Here is a 25,095-nt window from a genome sequence, read left to right on the forward strand (position 1 = left end):
TGGCAGTGCTGTGGTTGGATTATTATAATAAGAGCTCCTTATGACATCATAAGGAGAGCCAAATTTCAACGACCTATTTTTTCATGTGCTTGTAGAGAATGGTTTACCAAAACTAAGTTACTGGGTTGATCTTTTTCAAATTTTCTAGGTTGATCGCATCACTAGGGACCCAATCATAGCACTTAAACATGGAGAAAGTCAGATTTTCATGCCATGGCCCCTTTAAACCCTGAGTAAAGAGATCTGCATGGTACAAACAGTTTCTGACACTCAATCCTCCTGTTAAAACAGGCTGCTGAATACTTTTTGTACAAGATCAATGTTCAAAATGTGTAGACCTCCGAATAGTGACCTTGTTAAAGGTATAAGATCTACACTATTTAACAAAACCATGTTATGTATGACCATTTCAAAACATTTATTTTCACGTTTAAAAAGATGACATGCACACTCTTAGGGTGTGTACATATAATTTGTTAGAACATGAGAAAATCTTCACACATTTATAGAAAAAGACTACACTGAATACCTCAAACCAGGCATGTAATGGTGTATATAACTGCAAGCACTTTTGGAGTCCACAATCATTTTTCCACTTTTAAATGTTTATATTTCAATAATTTGGTACTGATTGTCACAAGACATTACAGGCCATAACAATATAATATTATCAGTGTGTTATATAACTAAAAAGTGTGTGTGAAAGAAAAAGAGATCACTACTAGTTTTGTTGCATAGGTTCATGTTGACCGTAAGATTAAGCACTGACTAATTCTTCAGCTATATAAAACACTTTTATCGAAAATATTATATTGTCATGGCCTATAGCATCTTGTGATCCATGACAATGGGTATCAAATTTTTTAAATAATTATAACCATTGGAAAAAAATGACACCAAAAATACCTGCAATTATATATGAAGTTCCACACTGTTCTCACAAACTTTAACGGAACCAATAACAAGTTGCACTTGCTTTTAGTATCTATATGTATATACAAAAAAGCCTCTCTCATTACTCCGCAGCTTCCTTCTTCATAACATAGTGAACCGTGTTGCTGTTGTGTCAATATCGTGCTCCTTGAGGAAAAACAACAAACAAATAACAATGTCTAAGTAAGTGACTAAAGAAATTGTAGAGTACAACTAAGCTGTTTGACTCACTTCATTGAGTTTCTTGAACTCCACCACCTGGAAGAAGACATGTTCCAGTATGTGCTTTGCATCTCTTTTGTCTTTGTCTAAATTTCCTGTTACTCCCAAGATGTCTCCACATTTGCGTATGTAGAACTCAAGATCATCATCATTACCTTGGGGAAAGAGAGATCCATTATAAATTGAAATACACACAGGCCACATCTGCACTGAAAAGTTTTGTGTGACAATAACATTTAAATGTAGCCCTGAACATCTAAACAAGAAATATATTCAATGTTTAAAGAGATCTGGTGCTAGATTCACAAAAAAAATAATTGTGACACTAAATGCAACTTTATCAAGTTTTTAAGAACATGGTTTTTCCTTAAATATAATAAGTCTTCTTGTCGGATTTTCAGAATTTTGTCATGTTTCATGGGCCAATGTCTTTTATATGTTTATGCATTTGAAAGACCTGTCTTATGGTAACATTTAAGGTATACACTTTATCAGTATGTGTGTCCCTGGGAATCAACACACAATCTAACTCAATGCTCTACCAACTGAGCTACAAAAACACTATGTACATCTTGTATAGCTATAGACGGTTTCATAGTGTGGAACTTTACTTCCGGTCTCTGTTTGTTTAATGGTCTAACTAGTTGCTAAACTGAACCCTAAAACAAATACCCTGTCGAAAATAACAAATGTTTGGGTTTCCTTAAGACAGCGATCATGGATTACTGCTATTTGATGGGAGGTTTGGCAGCCGATCTGCAGTTAAGATTGTATACATTATATAGTAAACACAGAAACATTAGCTCAGTGTAGTTTTTGATATGCTTTAGCTATGATTTGAACTAAGATAATATGCTTGTTTTTTATTTTGCTTGTTATCAGAAATAAACTACTCTAAAAGGACCCCAAAAATCTTGCCGTTAATATTGTAATTATATTTAATTATTTTGAAATGGTAAAACACACATTTTGTGTGAGCTAAAAGCTAGCCATACTCCTTATTGGTAAACACCCAATACAAAAAAAAAAAAAACTCTTGTAATGTAATGGGAGTTGTCATTGGTGGTCTGTACAGTCATTCTGAAATGGAAGAATGCCATGACACAAACTCACATTTATTTGAGAGCTGAGCCAGTCTGACTTTCTCTGAAGAAAAGGTCTCATCAAGGTCAAAAAGGTCAAGCATGGGTGGGGGCAGATCCCTAAAAGCAGGCTGAAAGACCTGAACACATCAGAAAGATTCTGTGAAGATGCTGATTGTACAAACAGGAAACATTTTAAATGATAGAAACATCAAGACTATATGTCAGTGTTTTCTACTGAATGTTGTTTTTGGAGCAGAGAGCCCATTATTTTAGACAGATTACCATTAATAGCTTACGAATGTCTGAGTATTTTTGAGCAATTCTTTAACATTTTTGGATAGTCCATTCAATCTATAAGCATGTGTGTTCTCAATCCTACATCATTAGGGCTGCTAATGCAATGCTGAACCAGTTAAGCTTTAGACTCAAGCTTATAAAGGAGTCATTCGTGTAAGAATTAAGGACTACACTGCTTGTGATGTATCGTGACATGTTACACTTTCAATAATATTAACTTACAGCTAGGTAAAATATAATTTGTGTTTCATAGTCTTACCCTCACTTTATGGCTCTATTATACATAACAAAAAGGTTCATATTTTTTTTTCTCCACCTGTGCAGACAAAATATTGACTAATAGATATTATTTGTTATATTTTTCTTTAAGGGGTGTATAACAATTGAAGACAAATATGAATACACAGGATAATGTGAGTTGGGATACAAACTTACAGCGGGTTGCAGAGGGGGCAGAGGGGTTTCAAACTGTGGTGTGATCAGCTGTAAAGGTTCATGTTTGACATTCAACTGCTTGTAAGCACTGTAAAAAGAATAATTGTAGGCATGCGTTGTGTGATCATATACGAAGACACAAATATATCATTTAACGGTCTGATTACAATCCCACAGAAAGTTATTTGTTCAGCTACTGCTATCGGAGATGTTATTAAAGATTTCCAATAATTAAACGTTCATTATTTTACAGGTTTCTATCATTTCTAATATACCATTTTTCTTACAGCATGTCTATGATGTTTGTTCTACTGAGCGTTTTCCGTAAAGCTGTGTGGCAACAATGCAAAATTGCAATTAAAAGAGCAATAAAACTTTGACATGAATTGAATGTTTCTTACTCAATGACTGAGGGAAGAGTGTTTGTGTGCAGCTTTAGAAGAGACGTGTCAAAGAGAGAAGTGAAATCTCGCGGGTTCTCGTCTCCTTCCTGCAGACATACCCTCAGTCTGTTAGACAGACAACCTGTGTCGGGGAGCATGGTGTAGTCTGTGATCTGGTCAAAACAAAAAATACAGGTCTGTTTCAAAACTTGGTAATTGACCTTCAAGACAGCATCCTAACAGACATGGGACCTGCAACTTATTCTGAAGGCAACTTATAAGGTTCACAACAGGACTTTTATATAAATCAAGTGTAATAATATAATTATATAAATTATATAAAGTATAGAAATAATTAATCAAGTAAAAATCACATTAATAATTATTTAGTAAAATCATGCAATGAAATAACTACTCGAGTAGCAAGTTACTAGTTATTACAGATGTACATTTGGAATCACTTGACTGTAATGTTTACCATGACCAAAATATGACCTGTGTGGCTCTTATGTAGTCAGACATAACAGCCACAGTTTTTTATTTTTTAGTAGATGGTGCCTACCTCAGGGTCTTCTGCATCTATCTGGTTAAGAGGAATGTTATCAGTTGTGAGCCACTGGAAAACAACATCCTGGAACAAATAATATGTTATAAAAAAAGAAAAAGGTACACTTCTCTGAGTAAAAAAAAATAAATAAATAATGTACAAACAATCCAGGGAGCTCTTCAAAAAAGGGCCTATAATAGCAATAAGAAAATGGTGGGCCATTTTTTGATTAAAGGCTTTTTTACATTTATCAGGAGTGCCTCATTTTTTCTATTTTCTTAAATAATATTTTAATTATCATGCAGTTCAACAAAAGTAAAAATAAAGTAGTTTCTTACATGTTCCAAAGGCAATGAAAAACATGCCTGCCTGTACAAAACACACCTCTATGATGCTTATGAGTCTTGCTATGGTGTTCTGGATGATTGCTAGGCAGTTAATGTGTGTGTGTGTGTGTGTGTCTGTGTGTGTGTGTGTGTAGGTGTGTGTGTAGGTGTGTGTGTGTGTAGGTGTGTGTGTGTGCGTGTGTATCTACAATATACATACAGTGGCAAGAAAATGTATGTGAACCTTTTGGAATTTCACGTTTTTTATTTATTTATAAATTTGTCATAAAATTTGATCCAAGTCAAGGGTATTGATAAATAAATAATTGATCTTTCATGTCTTTATTGAACACACTCATTCAAAATAGCAGTGGAAAAACTTAGAATTAATAACCGTTTGACGACCAGTTTGAGCTGACGTACAGACATTGTCATATATTCTTAAAAAATTGTCTGATATACTTGGGAATTCATCTTCCCCTCAATGATTGCAAGCTGGCCAGGCATTGATGCAGCAAAACGGCTCAAATCAGGATGTTTCCTCCACCGTACTTTACATTTGGGATGATGATGTCATGATGATATGCCGGGCCCTTTTTAAGACAGATTTAGGGCTCTGTGTTTTTCATATAGTTTTATCTTAGTTTCATAAGTCCACAAAACATTTAACGAAACTACAGGTATGCTAAATCCTAACTTCAGTTATCTTTTTTGAGGTCATTAACTCATGGGTTCACATACTTTTCCCACAAGCAATATGAGGTGGTTAAAACTATGGTTGTTAACAATAAAGGCATGAAAGATCGGAATTATTTTTTTTAATAGTTTTTAGACACATTGGGGTGGTTTCCCGGACAGGGATTATCTTAAATCAGGACATGGCCTTAGTTTAATAAGGAAATATAACTCGTTTTAACAAACATGCCTTACTTGTGTGCATTTTGAGGCAAAACAAAGTGCACTGATATATTTCAAGATATGTCAGTGCAAGTTGTTTTCAGTTTGGACAGCTCTTACATTTATTTTAGACTAGAACTAGTCTAATCCCTATCCAGGAAACAGCCCCATTATATTTGTCAATACCCTTGACTAAGATGAAGGTCACACCACATTTTGACAAATTTATTCAGAAAACTATAAAACAGATTCACAATTAATTACGGTAATGTATTTTATTTCCAGACACAAGGTGCGTTAGAAGAATAACATACCATGCCCGGTAATACAATATACACAAAAAAATACACTTTAAAAAAGAGAATTATACCAAAACTTCCACATAAGAAACTGATATTGGACCCCAGAACACACTGGATTTGACAACAACACATTATAATGGTATTCTGTGACACGTCCAGCAGACATATATCAAATTTCTCATTAAAGCTGGAAAGGATTAAACTCTTGCCTTACAGAAATATATATATATCCCTTTATTTTCATATATCCCTAAGCCTACGTATAAACCCGGACGGACACCACTTATGGCTTAGCACCACTGTTAACTCTTACCATTATTTTACCATTTTCTTCCTTGTCCATGTACTGGTCACTGAACATATGACATGAACCCAGAACTGCCAACTTGCCAGCGTTCTTTATAGAGAAAGTAAATCATAAAATGAAGACCAATAAATATAAGACGATTCAGGTTGCAGTTCAGATGAGGTTATACATGATCACATTGACCGTACACACCTTGGCTTGATAGAAGGCCATAACAGGCCTGTTAAGAGGAAAGCACACAGAGCCGGTGGACAGGATTGCCACCGCAGGCTTTATCACATTTAATGTGGCTCCATAAGGGTATACAAACGTAAGTGCTCTGTTAAATCAATGCACAAAAATCAACTGGGTTAATTTTATGAAAAATATCAAGAAATTTAGGGGGTCAGCTTAAATAATTGTGCATACTTTTGTGACTATTAAAATGTATTGCACTGACATTATTTTCTTAATAGTTAACCACATTTCAACCCCATCGAGCGGTTTCGTGGACATGATTTATCCTAGTCCCAGACTTAAATGCATGTTTAAGCTGTCCTAATTTAAAAACGCCTTGTACAGACATATCTTAACATATATCAGTGCCAATGTTTTGTCTCAAAATGCACAGCAGTATTGTTTTTTATAAGGTATGTTTGTAAAAACGACCTAAATGTCCTAATATAACTAAGGCCTAGTCTTGGATTAATCAAAACCCTGTCCGGGAAACCGCCTCAAATGTATTCTTTTCATTTCGGTAATGTGTTCTAGGTATTTAAGTATATGATGTAAATATTAAATTCATGTTTTAATATTCATGTTATGTTCATTTATCAATCATGTCTCAGTATATTTATGCTTATGTCTCAATCACCAGTTTCTGTTCATCTAAATGTTAATCTGACATTCTTGACATCATAAACAAACATTTCAAAGAGACTCGAGCTTACTGTGAATTGTTTCCTGTATTTTCTTCATCAATCACTCCAATGGCCACCTTACCAGCAGCACGACTTATCTCCCTGACAAAAGAAAAGCTGTGTTTAAATCTGCAAAAGTGGTTATTTTATCTTCACACATTTATAGGAAACATGTTATTTGTATTTATGATAATACACATATTATTATGAAACCTGTAAAAGTAATAAATAAATAGACAAATACATACATATAGCACTAATCAACCATATCCATGCATTAACATAAGTAATTATTTAGATAAATCGATGCCTTGAAATTATAAGGTTCTGCATTCTGAGTAGTTTTGAGATATTCAGCTTCAACGTTTTTGCATTCCACATAGCAAAAGTGATATGGGGAACAAATCTCTTTATAACATGAAAATGACAGAGACAGGGAAATGTGAGGTTCTATCTTACAAACTATTCATTGAATCAATCATAAAAAATAAAAAAATGATTGATACAGAAACAGCTTGTAAACACAAACAGTTCACTTATAGAAATTTTAAGTTTTAAAACCAAATTATTAGTATTTGATCTGTACTTTTAAAAACATTTTTAAACTTTCATAACGTTATAAAGCTGCCAACGAATGCATTGAAATAATGTTAAATTGTTCTCTGATATCTACATAGAAGGTGTGTGGCTTTATTAAGTGCAAAAATGATCCAAAAACATGTCCATTTTACATGTCCATTTACAACCTTTATAATGAAATGGTCTATTATTACCTTATTTGAAAAGGTCATGAATAATAATGTTGAGCTCTGCTTTGATTGGCTGTTTCACAGAGCAGCTCATTTCAGTAGCTCTCTGTGTGTGTGTGTGTAAACAGATCTTATGTTTGATTATAAGAAATAATCAATTGTTTGGAGATTGTTAATGGACATTTCTGAGTGGTAAGTTATTTTTTTCAGTATGGACTTGCAAAACATACATAACTGTAACGTAAATATTAGAACTTCAGCCTAAACGCTAGCATACTATTACTCTTACAAAAGAAAAACAGCAGTCATTCACATGTTTGACTGGTAATGCAAATGTGAAACAAACCTGTTCAGAACACCGTTGGACACAAGTGCTTCTTTGGGATGGAAATATTTGTAATAGACATTTCTTACTACTGCATCTGCAATTCAACATAAGAGTTTTCTCAATTATATCGATGAACAATACTTGAAAACACTACACGAACAGTCAGGTGACAAAAATCTTAAATATATATCATCTGACCATCTTTAAACTCACCATTATTAACCATAATGCCAAACTCTTCCAGTAGAAAGTTGATGTTAGTGTCATATTTCATTTCACCTCCTTCTCCGAGCATCACGAGAATCCCTCCACCACTGTCTAGGTATTGCTTAAGAACTTCCAACTGAATGACACAGCATACAGCAAAAAAATTAAAATAACTGGTGCATTTCTAGAAATCATTTGATCTAATCTAGCTAATTCAAAGTCAACCGAAGCATTCATGGTGGAAATCTTCCCCATCACAAACACAATCTGACCTCAGCCAAAGTGAACTTTTCCCGAGGACCTGTAGTGATCCATAACTTCACTCCTTGGAGTTTTTCCAATGTGAGTTCCTCTTTAATGCTAGGGGAAACGACAGGTTATTAATTCATACCGTGTGTGGTCTGATAATTATAAACCCACAACAATTATCATTTTTTTTTTAAATGGATGGGTGTTTGTCTTCTTCACATGCTTAGAGATCTATGTCATTATGCCCCAGAAAAGAAGTTTTACCTTTGAATCTTCCACTGTGCTCTTAGTTTCTTCTGCAGGGACTTGTACCCAGAGTTAGCAGTGAAGAGCTCTCGTTTGGATGCGTTGAAAATTACGATATTTCGCTGTTCTCCGTCCATACTGATTTAACTGTTACGGTAGACTATCTAACGTTACACTTAAAACCCTGATTATGGAGAGTCAGATCATTGTCGGTGCACGTTCTCACAAATAAATAACAATTAATATCGCTGTAATGTTACACTTAACCGTCTAAACCATAAAAAGCAGTAACGTTAGCAACAACTAAACGGAAGAATTGACACTATCCATGACTGTTAAAAAGTCTGTCGTATTTTTAGCGTAAGAGTGGCTAAGCTAACGCTATCCGATCATACAGAATCAAAGGTTTAAATCTGTTCAGAGGGATTCCGTTTTGTTATATGAGGTGTTTAACGTAAATTCCTAAATACAATGTAAATGCGTCAAAAACGAGCTAAACTTACTGTACAAATCACAATGTTTACGTGCCTGCCTGTTCTTGGTGCATTGTGGGATTTTTTTAACACAAGTGTAACCAGGGGCGCTTCCTCCATAGCAACAATGACCCGAGCGCCCCACAGAGGCTGCGGGTGAATTCAAAACGGCGTGTTTACACCCTTGAAGGGCATTTAGGGAATAAGACGCAACATAAACAGTTGGCATTAGAAAAAAAGAAAATCACGTCGTTTATCATTGCTCTATTTGCCACTTGAATTTTAATCGACCAAAGTATGAGACACGATTGTGTAACTTCCCAGTTTTACTCTACTCAGTTTCTCTGACTCTAGTCTTCTTGTTATCCCTCGGTATCGCCTTTCTTCAATGGGGGGCAGGTCTTTCTCTACTATTGCACCCAAACTTTGGAATTCTCTTCCCCGCTCTCTCAGCAGTGTGAATAATATAGGAAGTGAATTTAAATCACTACTCAAAACTCACCTGTTTTCTGAATGCTACTCTTGCTGATTTGATTACGCTGTATTTATCCCAATATCTCCCTGAATGTTATGTTATGCATCTTAATTTCTGTTTTGTTTTGTTGGACTTGTCTTTGTCTCTTCTGTACTTATGTGTCCCTTATCATTGTCATCTTGTTAAAATTTTCTTTTTTGATGTAAAGCGTCCTTGAGCTCTGGAAAGGCGCTATATAAATAAAACTTATTATTTACACATCAAGAGTTTTGATCTTCGTAGGGATGATCACTTCCGATTGGAATTCGCCCTGCAGCCTCTGAAGGTCGCATATGTAATCTGCATACGTCATCAAGACTGGTTTATTTTAGTTAACGCAAAGAACTTATATTGACAAGAAGTGAAAGTCAATAGAACGTTCCATTGCAACACCACCCAGCAGCAGCCCTACAAATCCGCACAATACAAATACATTTAGAAAAGCTACTTGGTAAAATGAACGTGTCACCAGTCAAACCCCGGTAACTCTATAATGTTCTGATGTGGAGATATAAGGCTTTATTTATTAAAACCATGGTTAACTCCTTGAAGGACAATAGGGTCCCCACACTTTACACTCACACCCTAATTTGCATGAATGGTTTACTGGACAGTTACTGAAGGCGCTTTAAGCATATCTGTGAGACGTCACTTCTTGTTAACATTTGCAGTGTTGTCAAACAAAACGGAGCATGGCTTACTCCTCCCCCTCCCTTCCATGTTTTCTGAAAGTCATGAACACGCCCAACCCCCCACTCCCAAATCCTTGTCGTATACTTTGTTTCGTGGTGGTAGGTTTAAGCACTTTGTTTTTGTTGCAGTTTGTGGAGCCTGGGCTGTCTACAGAGACCACGTTTTTTACAGTGTGTTCAGGGGACGGGCAGCTAGCAGATAGTGAGGAGATGTTTACTGTATGAAACAAAAAAGTTTTATGGCCTAAAACACATGAATTTGCTTAGAGCACCTTTAATGAGAGTAATCAGAAAGGTATTAGTAAATATGCAAATCTCACAAAGTATTGAAAATAAAGACAAGCAAAGCAAGAATGAAAACCAATTAAATGTTTATTCAACTAAAACAGTGGAAAATACTCAAAAACTCATTTAAAAATTAGGTCAATCCTGGACAAAGAAAACAGGTTGAAAGTGCAGTAATGTATCACACTTTATAAAATTTAAGCAACATCACTAAAGACGGAGTTTGAGGAAAAGCACCAACAAAGCTGTCAGCTAGGAAAAAAACGAAATTACTATACAGCAAGGAAGCATTTTGTCGCCAATTACTCAAAGATCACATCTTAAACATTTGTTGAAGACTAGAGAAAAATGACTGCAAATGCTGGTACATATCAAACCAACTTTTGTAATGTTCTAGCCTTAAATCCCACAGTACAGCAACAAGCAATGGGCCTTTTGGGAGAGGAGGGTAAATTATAGGCATTACATCTATGATTTGCAATGGTATTCATGCAATGTTGAAATTTGAAGACAGCATGGTAATCAATACTACATTGGGATGCAGTCTATTTGCTGAATGTTTTCAGGCTGTGAATGACCAACTTAACACTGAGCTGTGCATAAGAAATAATTTTCTGTAATCTTACTGGAAAGACCCTAATCTTGCGAAGGAGACCTGGAACGTGACTTTGATCGTGAAGGAGAAGGAGATGCAGAACGCTTGCTGGGTGACTCTGACTGATGACGATCCTCTTTAGGAGATGGCGAACGGGAAGCAGACTTTGCTCGCTCCCCATTTCCATTCTCCCTTGGAGAAACAGAGCGGCTTCGGGACTTTTTACTGACAGACTTCTCCTTGGAACGGCTTCTGGAATCCCTCTCAGACTTTGCTTTAGAGCGACTCTTGGAGCGAGACTTACGAGCATCAGAGCGCGAACGAGACTTGTGGCTAGCAGAACGACTGCGTGACTTGGACTTTCTGGAGCGGGTCTTTCCCGGAGACTTGGACTGAGACTTTCTCCTAGATCTAGAACGAGACTTGCGGCCAGACCTTGAGCGAGAACGGGACTTGCGGCCAGACCTTGACCTGTAAATAAACAAACAAGGTAATAAAACGTGCACATGCACATTAACCCCCCCCCCCCAAAAAAAGGGTGGTTCTATATCTCTACCGTGATCTGGACCTGGAATGGCTTTGTGAACTCCTACGGCTCCTGCTGCGAGAGCGGCGTCTGCTGCGTGACCTGTGATTAAAATACTCATTATAAAACTGCTAGACTGAAGAAAAAACCCTGGCCTAAATGCAGATAAATGAGATCGCTGATGCCAATGACTGACCTTGACCTGCTCCCAGAGTAGGAACGACGGCGTCTAGGCTTATCCTCTACAAGTCGAATCTTCCTCCCATTAATGTCAGTGCCATCCAACTTGTCCAAGGCTCTCTTCATATCAGAGTAGGAGCGAAATTCAATGACTCCTTCATTTGTCCTTTCTTTGTGGGCATCAGCATAGGTCACCTCTCCAGCCTGACGCATAAAGTCCTATGGAAAAATAAAAAACCATGTATAAGCTAAATTTCCAGAAATTAAAAAACAATGGTCACTCGGTCCATTGTTGTATGCATGCGTGAAGCCTCCAGTTAAATTACCTTGAGGTCCTGCCAGCTGCAGCGACTAGACAGGTTCTCCACTATGAGACGATACTCGGTGCGAACCGGAGGTCCATATTTGTCCCTTCCACTTCGGCTCCTGCTGCTGTAACCACTACTGCCTTTAGACAAAAGCCAAAAGACAGAAAACAATAAGTACTAAAACGAGGGGTTTTCCAAAGAGCGCACAGAAGGCAACCTCTTCAGACAAACTGCATAAGGCAAGTTAAAAAAGAAAAAGAAAAAAAAAAAAAGTTGTTTCTCTCGCACCCTCCCTTCCTATCACATTGAATAACCCCACCCAAAAAACATAAATAAGACCTCAGCACCATAGTTCTGATGGGAACAATAAGCGTGGCCTTATAAAAGAAAATACTTGACAAATGTGCCCCCACTCGATGAGTTTAATCTGTCCCTTTGGAAGGGGGTCGAAAGGTGGCATTGCTGGTCTTCACTCAACAGCACAAGAACAGCAATGCTCTGAGCTTGAATACTGCTTCAGAGACACAATAGGCAGCAAATTAAGACGGCAAATGTGTACACAGTTCCCTCATCAAAACAAAGAGAAGGAAAATTACAAACAAAAACATAACCAGGACTACTTACAGTAGATGCTGACATGTTACCTGTCTACTGACAGAACAGCGACAGCACAGACACATAGCAAGGGAAGCCCATTGCTCGTTTTAATAAAGAAAAAGAAAAGGAAACTAGCGGGTGGCTACATCATTTTTTGTTTAACCTGTCCAATATTTCGTTCAACATAAAAACCAATGGGTTTCCTCACCATCACCCTGGTCTATTGGCAAAAGGCAGCTGTCATCATGGCTTCCGGTTAGGTCAGCCAAGGGTCAAAGGGCAAAGGTCACACACACATTGTAAGGTGAAAGCCAAGGCCAAACGGGACAGGCAGTCATCTTAGCCTCAATGGACTCGGACTCAGCCCGCACCGGACTCTTTTAAATTGAAACATCAAGGACTTTTGTTAATGTGGAATTCAAATGTAAACACAAATCGCATCGATACACGTCATACTGTTTACATGCCAGTGAGGCTTCAGGATGTGGCAGATAACCAATTACTAAATCTACTTGCTAGAATATATGCAGTCTGGTCCAAAAAGAAAGAAACACAGCCCACCACCTGACATGTAAACATCTATAGGTAAAGTCCCCCTAACCATTCAAGATTACAGATATATTGCACATTCTCATGAGACTTTTGGTTTTAAAAATGGGCCAAAGGGAGGGAATCCCCATTTAAACAGGTCAGACATTCAAGGACCACCTGCATTACATCTTGAAATAACACTGGAGTCCAAAAACTCTTCATTTGACTTCACAGGCACTGCAGCTTTTAACAGAAAAGACATGTTAGTCGCTGGACTCATATGACCTTGGTTTGTTGCATGGAAAGTCCACTGCAAATAAGAGATTTTATAGCGCCATTATCCCCTTCGTCCTGCAAAAAAAAAAAACGTGTTTGAAATAGCAACGAGACTGTACTTACTGCGGCCACCTCCCCCATAACCCCCACCATATCCATCTCGGTCTCGGTCTCGCCGGGGTCCTCTCGCGTGCTCCACGATCACACGCTCCCCGCACAGCTCTTTACCATTCAACTCGTACACAGCATCATCTGCATCACGGTTGTCTTCAAACTCCACAAACCCATACCTGCAAAGTCACAGATGGCAACATTAGATTTGGCTATAACAACCCGCAAGTGCGTCCAGTTTATTTTCTCTCCGATTATGCCATTGCGAGCAAATTAATTGCATTTACAAGTACAGGGTAGCAAAAAACTGATTGATCGCTCATTGTCATACAGGGAAGTGCAACAAGATTCCGACTATCATCTATGGGTGGCAGGTCTTTCTCTGTTATTGCTCCCAAGCTATGGAACTCACTGCCCCTGGCCCTTAGAACAATAACATCACTTCAAGAATTCAAGTCAAATCTTAAAACGCATCTCTTTGCTCAGTACTACCAGTCATAATGTAGGTCTTCTAATTCTTCTGCTTTTTGTCTTGTATATAATACTTTGCAATGTGCAACTGCAATTGCTAATGTTTTGGTCTGTAGCAAATGACTACTACCTATTTTTATGTTCTATTTAAGTGTTGAATGTCTGTTGTATTCTAACTGTTCTTTGTAAAGCGTCCTTGATCATTGGAAAAGCGCTACAGAAAATAAACATTATTATTATTATTATTATTATTAAGATGTTTGCATGTAAGGGCGGAAACACAAGAATCTTTCAAAAGTGCATTATGTGCAGACAGAAACTGTGTCCCAATTCAAGGGCTGTGACCTTAAAAGGTGAGCACTCGGTCTTTCAAGGTGGCAGCCTCAGAAGTCCGCAAAGAGAACTGAAATGAGACTGTCTAACCCTCGAAGGACCCATAATTTGCGTCACCTGCTGCACGCACCCACTGCGCCTGTCAGGCATGCATGCTAAAATCATGTTGAATCAACATTGTTCACACCATTAAAAATAAATATACAATCTCCCTAATAGGTCTGCTTACCTCATGTTGAAATTCTGTTGATTTCTTTTGGGAGAATTGACGTTATGTAATCAACATATTTTCTACTCGTTTTAAAATCCCAAATAAAGAAAAGTCAGCATGTAAACGTTTATTTCGCTAAATGCACAGCACTTCAAGTTAGTTTACAAAATAGCCTACTTATAAATATCCTATTTAGAGTATTTTTTTCTGCAGCGGTCACACTGGTGCATTAAAAAAAATATATGTATAATATTTAGAAATGATATCCAGAAATTAATTTTTAATAATGAAAAGCAGACACCTAATTAACTTAATCATGTGAACATAGGTTCATGATCAAATGTTAAAGGTGCCCTTCCTCTGTCGTTTTTATTGTTTTATACTGTTGTCTGAGGTCTACTCATGACGTTTGCGTGGTTTTTACATCCCAAAACATCAAAAGCAATAAGTAATAGGCCAATTTGTACACTGGTTTTGAGGCTGGTTAGAGAAATGATCCGTTTTGATGGGCTGCCGCATTGACGACTTGGAAGTTAACGCCCACTGCTATGATTGGATAACAGTTTTTCGTAGTCAAACTAACTCTCATGTGTTACCAGTTTAATGTTAAGTGAGTGTCTTAAGACACAGTGTTTTTCTTACACATGCATATTTTATCATAAACCCCCAAAGCCTGGTTTGTTTGACTAGTGTGTTCGCTCTGTACCACGCCCGGGTGCGGATTGGTTAATCGCGCCGCGGCCAAACCACGGTTCACTTGAGCACGATTCAAAAGGTGAATACGTCAGTTGTGCGACCGCTCACCTTTATCTGCATCCATAAAAACCTTTTGATGTAAGCTGCGTGGTTACGTGAATGTCAGAGCTGCACACGTGACCGATCAATTAAGCAATACGATGACGTGAGAGGGCTGTCTGTAATCGCGCACCAAACAACTCCAGACTTATCATTACGGTGGGTTCCAGTGTTAAGAGAGAGCTTCACTTCCTGCTTTTTTACAAAACAATCACATCTTAATGAAGAAAGCGCACCTGGACTCGGATCGATAAATTGTACAGTGTGAGTGCTTGCACCTGGGGGAGTAGGGAGGGGTGACAATCGCGCTGGGGCTTTGTTTGGATAATGTGAGTGCGCCCTTACTCACATAAGCTGCACCATTCTGTCTGGATCCAATATTGATAGAGGAGCATTGCTTTTTAATCGCAGTCTCTTTAAATCCAGCGTTCTTTTGAACATCCAAACATGTAGCAACTGTTATGATTCCCTCGTTTAATAGGAATGATGTCTCTCGACAAAAACAATGGCCCGAATATGGTACGGTTGACGTTTAGCCATCCTTGCTGAACTTATGAAAACTCACTTAACTACACGTATTATGTGGGTGCAGTCTCAATTTGGAGAGCTCATGAATAGTAATGACCTCGATCAATACCACGTCACACTGATCAGCTTTTCAAACTGACCTGATTTCTCCGCTTATTTCTTTTCAGTTGTGAAGGATCCTACCTTAGATCCTCACGTGCAGAATGTTTTTATTATTGTGTTTATCTTTAATCATTTATTTACACAATCATCATAATCATTTTATAATCATTACTTATTATCCATTTAATTATTGTTTTTGATTATTTAATCATTATCAATTTCATTATCATCATTTCATTATTGTTTATTCATTTATTCATTCATTCATTCATTTATTGTATTTCTTTATACCATGGTCTGTTTAAATACTCGATTCTGATTGGCTGGAAGGTGTGCATTAAAACCGTTTAATGCACAGGTAGTTCCAGTCAGTTTGATTACAGTTAGAAATTAATCTGCTTATATAAACATTGGTAACCATAGTAACAGTTACAATTGCAGAGAGAGCGAGCGAGCGAGAGACACTAAGTGCGTCTCTCTTTAAAGTGCGCCGGTTTTATTTCACACTTTACATAAATAAATGACATGATTAGTTCAAATAAAGATTGCCTTGTCACTGTCAGTGTTGCCTGTCATTCATAAATTATTTTAATAAATCAATTAAAGAATCATTAAGTTAGCTATATGCTTTAGCAGAGGCGTTTCCAGCTTTTAAGGACATTCGGGGCTTAGCCCAGACCATATTAAATACAGGGATCACTCAAAGAGTGTATAAAGTGTATAATAAGAATATTAACGTGATCTGTAGCATATCAAAATGTACTCACCTAATCGCGGCGGGTCGCAGGAGTAAAATGTCATAAGAACTTTAGTCTTTCCTCTCAAGTAGATTTTTGCACGTGAGTTTTACTCAGACAGGACCTGAATGAGCTGATGATGTCACAGAACCGCCAAAATTAGATTATTAAACTGCTGCGCCGAAGGAATAACGATCAAGTGATAAATAAACCTACAATACTGTATACCTACTGTATAACCATCTTATTTATGTACCATACAAAACGTCTAAAACTAAATATAAACGTATTGCTGCTGGAGACTTGCCATTGGCTGTTGTAATTGAATAAATAATGAGGTCAGTGTAAGAATAGATTACAGGAGCTATTTTGGGGATGTTTTTATAAATATTATTTTGTTTCATGGTATTATGTTTTATATTATTACGTTTAATGTAATAATGCGTTAAATTATCTGATTTAAATATTAAAGATACTTTTTCAAGTTACCGTTGTTGAGATCAGTGTTTCCTTTCCAGTAGCTAAATAAGATCTCGTTAGCTCCTCCCCTACCTGTTGCATATTCAACAGAGTGGCAGGAACGGAGTAGCCCATAGGCTACCGACAGCAAAGAAACGTATTCTATAGGCTAGATATTTTTTAAGACCTAGCCCTATGTCTATTTCTAACAGACTGTATGCAGTAAAGCCAAAGCACAATGAAATAAGACAACTTGATTTAAAAGGTTTACATAGGCTTTTGTCCGGTTTCATATTTGTCAGTCAACTTTTCAAAATACATTCGGAGCAACGAGGGGATAGACTTTAAAAAAGAGACGCACACAGCCACAGGTAACTCGCGCACGCATCTCTCTCTCCGTCTCTCTCTGTCTCCCTCTCCCTCGGGTCCTCTTTCAGTTCTCTGTCTCCCTCTTTTACTAATGAATTTAAATAAATGTGATAATTCATTTAAATAAAAGCAATACAATGGCACTACTTTATTTAAAGCGGACGGAGTGCGAGCCTTAACTTAAGAAAATGACCGTCATTTTTACCCGTCTGTTAAAAAATTACACTGTAAACATTATTTGCAGCGTTAACTTGGCAAATAACCAAGGTATAAGCGGGATAATCCACGGCTAGCCATGCATTAAAGGGTTTTAATGCACTTCGCCTCTACGTTGTGCATTAAAACCCTTTAATGCATGGCTAGCCGTGGATTATCCCTGACATATTATATATTCTTATTAATTATTTCATGATGGTTTAGTCTCACATTTGTGGATGAAGTTTCATACAGCTGTTCTGTCTGTGTGTAAAGAAAAGATAGATAATGAGAATGTTTATGGAATCCCAAGGTCTAAAGGATGTTACAGCTAAGCAATTTTGATATAAATTCCTGTGTGGGGAGGCGAGGTTTGAACATTGAGACAAATGCAAGCAAAACTAAACTGTCCATCAATAAAACTCTGTTCTATTTTTATCATCTAAACCTTCGTCTCACGACTCTGTTTATGCTCTCCTCTAGCAACGATTGATCAGCCTTGTATCTGACAGTTACTTTAACAAAGTAAACTTATATTTTCTGACGTGATCTGGTGTCGGGGGCTGGATCGTTTTTTTATTTTGTCTGGTGTGGAGACCTGATCCAACAGTGGCTAGAGCTGACAGAGGAGGTGGAAGTAAATTTTCACATTCACGACAAAACACAAAAACATATGGACCTAACACATATCAAAAAATACAAGTAAAAACGGTTTTATGCGGAAGGGCCTCTTTAACATTGTCCAAAGTACAGATAAGAACACCGGACCGGTAAGAGTAGTAATACATTTAAAACCTTAACGAATCCCATCCCTATGTGAAGGGAGGTTTTGTAGTCTGTCTGAAGGTAACCTACTAAACATTAATTTTTCACAGTAACGTTAGCTCAGTGTAGTTCTTAAAATACATTAGCTATGATTTGAACTACGGTAATCTACTCACTCAATTTGCTTTTATTAGAAATAAACTACTCTAAGGGCGTTTTCAGACCCAAGCCTTTGTTCTGGAACCTGGTACGTTTACTTGATTTGTTCGGTTTCGTTTAGGCATACGTCAAACCAAACAGACTAACAAAAAGGCCATCTTACTGCTTTAACAGACCTGATAGCTCTTTGGTGACGAGTTCTGGTAAGCACATCAACGCTGTTCAAAACCAAAGAGAGAGAGTAGTTATACGAGCAAGTTTGGTGGTACAAACTAAACGTAGCGCTTTTCTAAGCGGATTTAAAAGAGGAACTATATTGTATGGCGTAATAGCACTTTTGGGAGTACTTCAACTCGCCTGAAAAATCTGCTCCCCTTCTCACTCTCATAATGGGAGAGGGAGAGTGTTACTGCGCCGAGTCGAAGTACTCCCAAAAGTGCTGTTCCGCCATACAATATAGTTCCTCTTTTAAATCCGCTTAGAAAAGCGCTATGTTTCATTTTGTACCACCAAACTTGCTCGTATAACTACTCGTCTTAAATAGGAAAAACGTTGATGTGTTTGGTCACTTCTACCTTTATCTCTGAGGGGTACCATTGAATGAATGGGGCTAAGCTAAATGCTATCGAAGTGTAGCAGCACGCTCCAGCGCTTACGTGCACGCACTAAGATGATAGAGGGATGTATCAACTCTTCTTAGTTAAGGTAATAACATAGTTTAATATTGAAAATGAGTAGACTATTCCTTAGATAGCGTAGACTTGTCAAATCGATCGGAAATCACTCAAATCTATTTTCCTTCTCATATATTTAAGTTACTACCTGAAGAAAGAAAAAAGAAACGCTAAAACAATGTTAGTCTATAAAGTAATTTTTTTTAATGACTTGAGTTCACACTGAGCACAAGAGCAGGCAGGTGCTTGTGAAGAGCGAAGCCGGCAGAAGCGTGTCCAGACTGGGTCGCGCGCATTTCAGAAGTGCACATTAAAGGATGGGTTTATTTATGCTTTCACTTCATTTCCTGACAGTTTCACTTGTTACGTGAGGATAATGACTGACAAGAGGACACCGAAATACGTACAATACAATTACCTAACTAAATCTGAGACAAAGCAAAAACATTAAAATATTATTTCCTACCCAAGATAGCCCGACGGGCAGGGCTAAGATACATTTTGGTAGCCCGACAGGAATTCACAATAGCCCCGGGACGTCGGGCTAGCGATTTTGCGAGCCCTGCGTGGGGTACTATGCAATGGAAAAGCGCCATAGCTGTTATCATGGAATTTTACATATTTCGATAAAATTCTGTCTTTTTGTGGGAGAAGAACGTATGTCTGGGGGAAATGCAGAACGGGGAAGCAAATCTGGGTGACACACAAAATCCTGTCATTTCAGACCCCCTCCAAAACACCGAAACCATGGTGAAGCGGCTCTACATGACCCAATTTTTTCACTGACAAAAGCAAAAAAAATTTGACGCTAAGCCCTCAGTTATTAGCAGTTCCCACATGACTTTTAAGTGACCGGAGAACTGTTACTTTGTAAGTTTTGTCAACATTCCATTGACTGGGAGTGCAAAGATACATGCTAGGGTTGGGAGATGTCCCCTAAATTGGCAGTTGACGATGGTTAATTATTATTCGTTATTTTACTTCATTTTTGTACTTAAAAGCTAAAATTTCTTTCTTTTTTTTAAAGTTGCTTTATTCTACTTAAGAAGAGTTATGCACCTTTTTAAAATCTCTACATAAATATTTTTTTCTTCCATTTAAAAGCTATAATTCGTTATTTTACTAACCAAATGACTACTCTGCGCTTTCCAATAGGTTGCATACAAGCTAAATATCTGTGCATACCGGTATGTGCCACCAATACTCCGTCAGAGCGGTTCTTTAGCACAGCGGGGAGCAGCCATCACTTCAATCCGCAGCTTATTAAAACTAGAAAAAGTGAACAAGTGAACAAGGTATTTCTGGCCAGAAACATTGAAATTTAAACATAGTCTGTGTATGTAAATCCCGCGTTTCAGTCTGAGTGTGGTTCCCGTTCACTGAATTCTGGGTTTATATCTTAAACTGCCGCTTTAGTGCAGTATAGCCACAGATCTACTGTATGTAACAATGTGTACGATCTCCCGCGACACTACAATAGGCTACTAATAAATTATTAATATGGGCTGTTTTCTTGTACAAAATTAAATATTTTAACTCTTTCACCACCAGCATTTTTCATGATTTTCACAAAAGTTTAATGCCTTACATATAATATAATATATAATATATGAAATAAAAGAACAGACCCTCTGCTTTCAAACAAAAAAATCTGTTTCATCCTACCTTCATGTGTTCTTTTTATCACCTCTCAAATATGTGTAGGTTTCATCAAAAACACCTAATTTTGAGCAAAAAAACTGAGAGAATTTTATTTTTTGTGAAGGACTTTTGATAGAGATCAGATGCAGAGCGATCTTTAAAACATACACGGACATACAGCTGTTTGCCCTAGGGCAATACTTCCGGTATTTATAAGTTGCGGAAGAGATAATAGCGGTATTGCAGATTGACGAGATAACTGAAAGAGTTAAGTTAAATGTACAACATGCAAAAAGACAAGATTCTAGAAATATTTTCACAGACTAACACACGTCACGTCTCTGGCATAGACTACAGTATTTAAAATAGCATATATGCATTAGTTATATTTTCAATTTAATTTATAGAGCAATTCCCGCAAAGATTTTAGGTTAACTATAGTCTATAGAAGAGAGTTAGTGTATGTCAACTCGCAGCGAAGTGGGGTGGGGGCGTGACATCACGATGGTTGACTGACATCACGATGGAAAGACACCATCACCATGGATGATTATATCTTTTTGGCCTCATTTTAATGACTTCCAGTTGCAGAAAATATGCAGTCCCGCCCCTTTGTGTTCGGTGATCAGGTTTCATGCGCGCGCAGCTTGTTTAGTAACAATAACAGGTGTAAACTTTGTGTGTGTGTGTGTGTGTGTGTGTCTTGGCGCTGCGCTCTGTTCAATATTCCGCTCTGTGTTTGCGCTGCACGTACTGCTATGTTTGTATTTTTAGGGATGCACGATCTTGATTTTTCATGGCCGGTTTTTATACCGATTTTCTTAAGCAAATTGGCCGATTCTGATTTTTCTTTCTTATAAAGCAACAAACAAGAAAAAAATGAAAGTATACACAAATAATGTGTTTATTTGGCATTTAACAGGCTAAATTTGGTTTGGCTATTGAAAACAATAACTGTAACCATCTAAAATTAACAGCAGTAACTAGTGATAGGCCGATACATCGGGCCGATATCTAGGCATGGGCCGGTATAAGATTCTGGCGGTATGATAACCTTTAGCAAAAATACCACGGTTTCACGGTGTTGCGGTATTGCCACTGCAACACTAAAATGTGTTATTTTTAAATGCCAGGTACAATAAAGCCTTTAAATTATAATATGCTTTCAAAACATATATAATATTTTCGTAATATATATTAAATGTAAACATCAAATCAATCACATGACTTCATGATTTAATGAATTTTGTATAAGCACAGCTCATACCTTGGAGACGGTATCACAGAACATTTTAGTGGTTTTGAAACCTTGACTGTTTTAAACCTCGGTATACCTTGAAACCGGTAACCGGCCCATGCCTACCGATATCTGCGAGTTGTATCAGCATCGGCCGATACGTGGCTGCCGTGTTCGCAGATTTTTTTCCGACATTAGTTACAGACAGAGTGCGGGAAGCAGCAAGCGATTGCAGGTCATTTAGTAAGGCATGTTTGTTAAAACTAGTTTATCTAATTAAACTAAGCTCTAGTCCTAGTTTAAGATAATTCCTGTCTGGGAAACCACCCCTCTGTAGATCAGTGTCAGATGTGAAGTCTCAGCAGATTAAACCATCAGAGTTTACATGATTTAATGTCTGCATGTTCATTTCTATTGTAAAGAAATGGACGTATATTAAATATTCAAATGGATTTAAACATTGTTTGGCTAAAAAATAAGCGTTTTTTTCCGTCTAAAGTGAAAGTGAAAGTGAAGATAGCATCCGAGAGACGAGTCTACTATCGCCCCCTGCAGGCATTTGTTATAATATATACATAATGCTTTTTATTTATAGACCACAAATGTAATGTGTTTTTTATAATGTAATGTTGTTTAATGTAACTTGGTTTTAATACTTTATTTGAACCAATTATTATTGCATCTTCGTTATTATGTAATTTTAAAGGCTACTGCTCACTTGGGTCTATTTTTATTACCCAAAAATAACAAATTACTTCATTATCAGTTAGTAAAATAATTGTTAGGGACAGTCTTTGATTAGTTAAAACATTTAAAAATAACATGATTTCAGTTTCTTATTCATTTATTTTATCATCGAGGGTTTCTTAAAAAGTGTAAAAATATTGTCTCGTCTCGTTCTCGTGAACCCAATCTCGTGTCTCGTCTCGTGGATTAAGTGTCTCGTACCCCTAAATGATACTTTTTTTGAATTGAGACTTGTAACATTTGGCATCATCGTGTCATTTTTATGAATTAAATTGAGTGAGCAAAAGCAGTATCAGCTCAAAATATCTGCTCAAGAAAATCAGCAGCCTGTATCGGTCATCGGCACTGAAAAATCCATATCGTGCGATCCCTAGCAGAAACTGTACAGTAGGCTACATTCAATACAAACATTGTTGTGTGAGGGTTGAATGTCTTCTTGCCTGTTTTGCATTATCAACAGACTTTTGATACTTATTGTGTTCTATCAGGTGATGAACTTAAATGTCTCACCAAGTTTGTTGTGGCAAATGCAGGGCTCTCAGGTTTTATTTAAAAGTAATAGTGATATCAAATCTGTTAGGGGAGAGGCCCCTCTGCCCCACCAAATTCTCAAGTTTTTGCAAGCAGTTCAATGTTACCCATTATTCATAACTGACCAGCACAAATATAAATTATAACAATTGGTAAGTCTGATAAAAGAAATAAATTTACCCAAATTAAATAAATTGCTCTACATATTAAAAAATACAAATGTATCTAAATTCAAATGAAATCTGTATTATATACAGTAGGATTGCAGCACTTGCCATCAGCGTGTATTTTAAGCTGTGTTTAAGAGAGAGATAAGGTTACATGTTCAGTACTACATGGCAATAATAATGAAATACATCTCTGGTCCTTTCATTCATTTCAGGTTAGTTTCAGGTAAGCTAAAGCTTCTGACTGCAAAGCATTTGGAGAGTTTTTTAATAAATCAAGAATGATTTAACACGTATTTGCCTAAATTCAAACAAACCTGCGTCATTTACAGCATTTATCGGATCTTGCTCTTCCAACTTTTACTCTGTGTGCACGCGCCGCGCATCCACATGATTGACATCAGAGGAGCACGAGAAAAACTCGAGACAGCTAAACTCGACAGAACTTCCCTGCGCCTCTTCCATTAATTGTATATAGCAGGAAAAGTTATCAGTCTCTTAGAAAGACAAGGTGTGTGTGTGTAAACTGACTGAAATGCGTGTATCTCACAGTGAATGCGTGAGACTCGAGAGCCCTGCGAATGTACTGTTGTTTCTCCGCGATTAACTTGTCCTTTACAGACATTGCAGCTTGCAATCTTAATGTTCTGCGCACAGATTTCAAAATGCTTTTACACAAAAGACATGTTTGCGAATGATAAAAATGTAGTCTGTGCACGCGGGTGCACTTCCGGAGAAAAAAAATACAAAAACGTCCGGTTGCTGATCGCGCAAAAACCGTCCGGTTCCGATCTCTGGCCGGTCAACCGGTGCATCCCTATTAATTTTAACCACGGATTCTTCACAGCCAGACACGTTTAGTATATCCCTCCTTGAAAAAGTAGTGAAAACAACTCAAACTGAAAACACAGCGTGAGCTGATGTTTACACACAGCTGTGGGCGGTTCATAGTTTTCGTTTCTCCCGCGGGCAAGGCTGTAGGCGGAGATTAGCATCTCGTGTGAGGTGGATGAAGACAGGCAGGAGATCCAATCCATATAATGACTCGTTTCAGCGATTCAGAGTCGACTCCATACTTTAGAAGCCAATAACTTTATTAATTGTGCACTTTTTGGTTCAACTACTTTGCAAATTGATGGACAGCTACATGACATACTGCAATACAGGTCAGTTTCGATTTTGGATCTGCGTGGCTCTTTAAGGCAGGTCTAAAATTAGCATTAGTTACAGAAATCGAATCAAATAAATAATTACAGTGTCTTCATTGTATAAATTAAATATTATTATTTTTAGAGCTACAGAAGAGATTTTCTCCTTGTCTTTGATTGTTTGATTAACATTAACGACACAGACTTAAGTAGGTTGCCTTTGTCAATCCAAGGTTCATACAAGCCTCACCTCCTGGTAGGGCTGGGCGATAATTCGATAACGATAATTTTACCGATATAAACTTTTTCGATAAAACGATAAGGAC

The 25,095-nt window shown here is 37.4% G+C and overlaps 2 protein-coding genes across 3 annotated transcripts in view; both read right to left on the bottom strand.

Moving 5' to 3' along the window:
* Window positions 1–403: 403 nt before the first annotated feature.
* On the bottom strand, window positions 404–8,998 carry ift52 (intraflagellar transport 52 homolog (Chlamydomonas)). Its single transcript, XM_065273051.2, has 13 exons — window positions 8,431–8,998; window positions 8,190–8,277; window positions 7,924–8,053; window positions 7,729–7,804; window positions 6,664–6,735; window positions 5,927–6,053; window positions 5,741–5,824; window positions 3,918–3,986; window positions 3,374–3,528; window positions 2,973–3,060; window positions 2,269–2,377; window positions 1,165–1,310; window positions 404–1,080 (listed from the first exon to the last, which is right to left on the bottom strand). The coding sequence occupies exons 1-13, from the start codon at window positions 8,547–8,549 to the stop codon at window positions 1,036–1,038; spliced, it is 1,308 nt and encodes a 435-aa protein (XP_065129123.1). The 5' UTR covers window positions 8,550–8,998; the 3' UTR covers window positions 404–1,035.
* Window positions 8,999–10,445: 1,447 nt separating this feature from the next.
* srsf6b (serine and arginine rich splicing factor 6b) overlaps window positions 10,446–25,095 on the bottom strand; it is a 33,150-nt gene continuing 18,500 nt past the window's right edge. The window contains exons 2-6 of one of the 2 annotated variants that reach the window (XM_065273053.1): window positions 13,513–13,679; window positions 12,004–12,125; window positions 11,694–11,896; window positions 11,540–11,599; window positions 10,446–11,442 (exon numbers count right to left, since the gene is read on the bottom strand). In XM_065273053.1, coding sequence (XP_065129125.1) covers window positions 11,013–11,442; window positions 11,540–11,599; window positions 11,694–11,896; window positions 12,004–12,125; window positions 13,513–13,679 — 982 coding nt within the window. In that variant the 3' untranslated portion in view covers window positions 10,446–11,012. Of the gene's footprint in view, window positions 11,443–11,527; window positions 11,600–11,693; window positions 11,897–12,003; window positions 12,126–13,512; window positions 13,680–25,095 lie in introns of both variants that reach the window. The other variant, XM_065273052.1, reaches the window with a different exon arrangement.

The sequence above is a fragment of the Paramisgurnus dabryanus genome, chromosome 14 (assembly GCF_030506205.2).
Source record: "Paramisgurnus dabryanus chromosome 14, PD_genome_1.1, whole genome shotgun sequence".
Taxonomy (NCBI): Eukaryota; Metazoa; Chordata; class Actinopteri; order Cypriniformes; family Cobitidae; genus Paramisgurnus; species Paramisgurnus dabryanus.